General features: G+C 36.9%; 1 protein-coding gene across 1 annotated transcript in view; it reads right to left on the bottom strand.

Moving 5' to 3' along the window:
* Positions 1-4,176, bottom strand: part of syne1b (spectrin repeat containing, nuclear envelope 1b) — a gene marked incomplete in the record, with an annotated part of 311,340 nt that overhangs the window by 281,792 nt on the left and 25,372 nt on the right. Inside the window, 1 exon segment of the mRNA XM_014021303.1 lies at positions 2,793-2,876. Within this exon segment, the coding sequence (XP_013876757.1) occupies positions 2,793-2,876 (84 nt within the window).

Raw genomic sequence — 4,176 nt, 5'->3', positions numbered from 1 at the left:
ATGTATCAAAAGTATGTCTATGTAATATTAGAATTTTCTGAGATAATGAAATTTGGTTTTTGGGTTTTTTTTTACCAGTAAGAGGTTTTTATTTAATAGAATTTTTGGACCAAAAATATCGCAATATATCGCCTTGTTTACAGTATCAAAATATATTGGGATATATCGGGATGTATCGTATCGTGACCCCTCTGTCATGATATGTATCGTATCGCCAAATTCTTGCCAATACACAGCCCTAGTAATCATGAAGTCCTGTCTCAAGACAGTGTTTTACACACAGTGCTATTTTATGCTAACAACATATTATATATTACCAACGATCCAACCAACAGTGCTCTTTATCCCTTTTTCTCAAGAGATAGCACTGTTTCTCTCATTGGTAAACTCCCAGTCACTAGATGTAAGGGGTAACATTATGTCAAAATCATGATTCTGTTTAGGGTTGGGTGATATTGGCCAAAAAACAAATATACAATTATTGTGGCATTTAGCCGATTATAATTAATTTGACGATTAATCGCCTGGATGCTTTGCTGGCATGACTGATTTAAATTAGGGGTGCCCCGATCTGTATCGGGTCCGATACCAGCATCAAGTACTCATACTCGTACTCGTAAAAGCCGGCCGATACTCTTAACCGATACCGCTTTTGTCCCCTCCTGTGCTGCGCTGAAGCACAAAGGGTAAACAACAATCCATACCAAGCGGTGGCGCTAACGCACTGACACGTTATTTCCGACTGCACCCCCGAATAACAGAAGAAGAACGATGACGGTAGAAGAAGAAGTAACATATCGGCAGTTTGGAGATATTTTAAGATCGGCACGGAGGACACCAAACCAGCAGACTGTCTGCTGTGCTCTGCTAAACTGTTGAGGGGAGGAGAGAAAGTTGGATGTTTTAACAGCAGCAATTTGATTCAACATTTGAGGACAAGACATGACAAAGAATTCAAAGAGTTTGCTGCTGCTAGCAGTAGCCTTCATAAGCAGCACTATGCTGCAGTTGCTGCAGTAACTTCAATGCTGTTTTTTCTTTCTTGTAGAACAAACTAAGACATAAGCAGAATATGGAAGGAAGTTTGTTGTAAAAGCTTTTTATTTTTCACTGTGGTTCTTCTGAGATTTTGTTTTAGTTGTTCCATTTAAGTTTGAACTGAAATTTACTGCACTTTATTACTATTAGTCATTTTTTAAACAGTTTAAGACTGAAGCAGAATAAACTTCTATAGATGTGCTGCTAAAATTTACGTTTTACATTTTAATTTAAATTTGGTAGTTGCATGTTGAGGAAAATGTATAAAAATAACTTATTTTGTTTTTTAATGTATGCAACAGCATTTGTTTTGCAGTATTTGTATTGTTAATATATTCAGAGGGAGTGTGGCCTTATAAAAAAGAGCCTGTTTGAAATAAAATAAATGGTTTCAAAAGTTATGGTGTTATATACAGTATATATATACCAACTTATCTACTTGTCAGAGTTTGCACTACCTTTTTATTGTCAAACATAATATTTACCCATCAATTTTTGCATGATAATTGCATTTCATTTTCATTCTGTTTAATATTCAACAAGTTGAACAGATAATCCACACGAACCCTGCTGCTTGGTATCGGTATCGGTGAGTACTTAAACTGAAGTACTCGTACTTGTACTCAGTCTTGAAAAAACTGGTATCGGGACACCCCTAATTTAAATCGCTCCGAAAGATACACTGTTCCAATTTGTGTCCAAAGTACAGATTTCAAACTATACACTAGTTTTTAAATTGCGTTGATAGGCCAAGTAAAATCAGAGTTATAGTAAATAATTTAAGGCATATTTTTGTTTTACTTTAAGATGTGTCATATTTGAAGCATGTTGCAGTGAGAGGCAGTGAAAGATGGGCAAATTCATGGAAAAATCACTTCAATCCATCCCCTGGTCTCACTCCCACTCCACCAAACAAACATAAAACTCCCAAACTCCTTTCTGACTGACAACTGAAATTAAATGACAAATGGCAAAAATTCTACAGGAAGAAGAAAATAAAAAGACGCAAAATTGAATAAAGTTCAGAGGCGATGGAGAGACGGCAAGATTGGGACTGAGCAATGAGATTTGAGAGATTTATGATATTTAGCATGCTTGGATTTTATAGATAGGATGTAGTTTAGTCTTTAGTTTGGTCAGTTTTAGTGTCTGAGTCAAAACGAGGTGTTCCTTAAACATGGAGCTGCAGCTGATTGAGATGGATCTGGGTTCTGAGCTGCAGACAGATGGACCGAGCAGCGCTGGGAGAAATCCTCACTCAGTCCGTCTGGCGACACTAATCAGATCAACAAGTGTCAAATAATAAATAGCAAAAGTTTTTCTTACAATTACTTGCACAAAATATGATTTTGCCCAACCCTAGTTCTGTACAACAGAAACAAAAATGCTGTTTATTTTTAACAAACAATTAGAGACTGATGCAGAGACAGAAAAGCAAACCTCGCACATGGAGAGTGTAAACAGGGGTCCCTAAATGGAAACACTTAGTATCTGAACCCAAATTATGTTTTATCTGTTGAATTTTAGCAAAATAAAAATACTTGTGTGTACAGTCTCTGACATAAATGTTAGACTGAAGAGAACCAGAATAAGAGTTGCTGTTTATAGTCTCTCATCTCAGCTGCTGAAGCTTGTAACTCTGTCAGAGTGCTCTCACATGTCTTGGTATTCTCCTTCTTTTACAGTCTTCTAGGTAATAAAGTTTCTCTTGTAATTTAACACATTTAAAAGCATAAAATAAACTGTTATCTTACCTTTCTCCCTTCAAGGAACTTGAGAGCTGTGCCGATGTTGGACACCCAATGAATCCTCTTCAGCTGGCGCCCTTGTTCACAGGGCTGGAGACAACATGGACAGAAGTTACAACATAACTTAGCTTTATTGATCAAAGCTGATGGTTTCTATTTTCCATCATTAGCTAAAACATGACAATTTATTGCAAATGGAAATGTAGTCAAATGGTAATTTAGCATGGTTGGCAGATTTGCCAGTCATGCTCTCTGATAGAAAAAAAAAGAATAGTTCATATTTGTCTAGAACTGCATGGAGAGATAAAGATGTGCCTTGGGAGGATTAGCAGAGCTGTTCTTAAATAAAGTAGATGCAGAAAATATTTTAATGTGAGCTAAAAAAAAAAGGGGGGGGGGGGGGTGCTGGACCCAAAAAGCAGCCAGCAGGGCTTTAACACAGAGACACTGTAAACCCATGACTGGTCATTTGCCCAACACTAAACACTGATCTGTGCTGACAGAGGTGTTAAATATGTGTCATGTGTCAGGTTCAAATATATAGCAGTCTGTAAATTTGACAGACTTATAGCTATTCTTTTTGTTTTCCGTGGTCAATTAGCCATTATAGGTCAGCTTCAACAGGTCAGGAGTAGTAAAATTACTTTCAATGATTATATTCTGAAGTTTGCATCACAATCTGTGCCAATGGTTCATGAGATGTTTGCTAGCAGGCAGAAACATAATTTCCACCTCACATTAGTTTATATACCTGTTTGGTACGACAGGGGAGTGTTGTGACCTTTATCAACTGAACAGGAACTAAACCTTCAAACTCAGCAGAGCTAAATAACAATGGGTTCTGCTCCACTGAATATCTTTTGTCTTTTTACTGACAGTCTTTTGTGTTTGTGAACAGGAAATACGGAAGATCTCAACATTGATGAAGGAACGGGAAGTTTTATTAAAGGGATCCCAGATTAGTTGTAACATTAGACTTTATTTGATAAACATATAAAATAAAGACTGTAAAAATACTGTAGGCTGTTTAGTTTCCTACATTTTTGAAAATATATTTTAACATGGACGGGGCCATTTTGTTTACACACAAAGCATTCTGGGTAAATGATGACGTGGATAGGTCATCGGTGTGAGGCTGCTAGCAAGCTATATCCACCCTGAAGGTTAATCTTGGACAATATCTGATGATCGACTCTTTTAAATGAAACCAGAGAGCGTTGACAGAGAGGAGAAGGTAGAAATGACAGATTGTAACTGAAAATATGGATGGAGGATCTCAGTTTAGCTTGTTAGCTTTAGCCTTAGCTTGTTTTCACCCAAGTTGTCGGAGAAAAAACTTGTTTTTTATGTATTGTTACCCACAGAGATGATAAAAAGATGTGGACGTTCG

This window comes from Austrofundulus limnaeus, unplaced genomic scaffold, assembly GCF_001266775.1.
Source record: "Austrofundulus limnaeus strain Quisiro unplaced genomic scaffold, Austrofundulus_limnaeus-1.0 Scaffold287, whole genome shotgun sequence".
Classification (NCBI taxonomy): Eukaryota; Metazoa; Chordata; class Actinopteri; order Cyprinodontiformes; family Rivulidae; genus Austrofundulus; species Austrofundulus limnaeus.
Note: the sequence above shows the minus strand (reverse complement) of the source record. Positions and strands in the feature narration are given on the sequence as shown.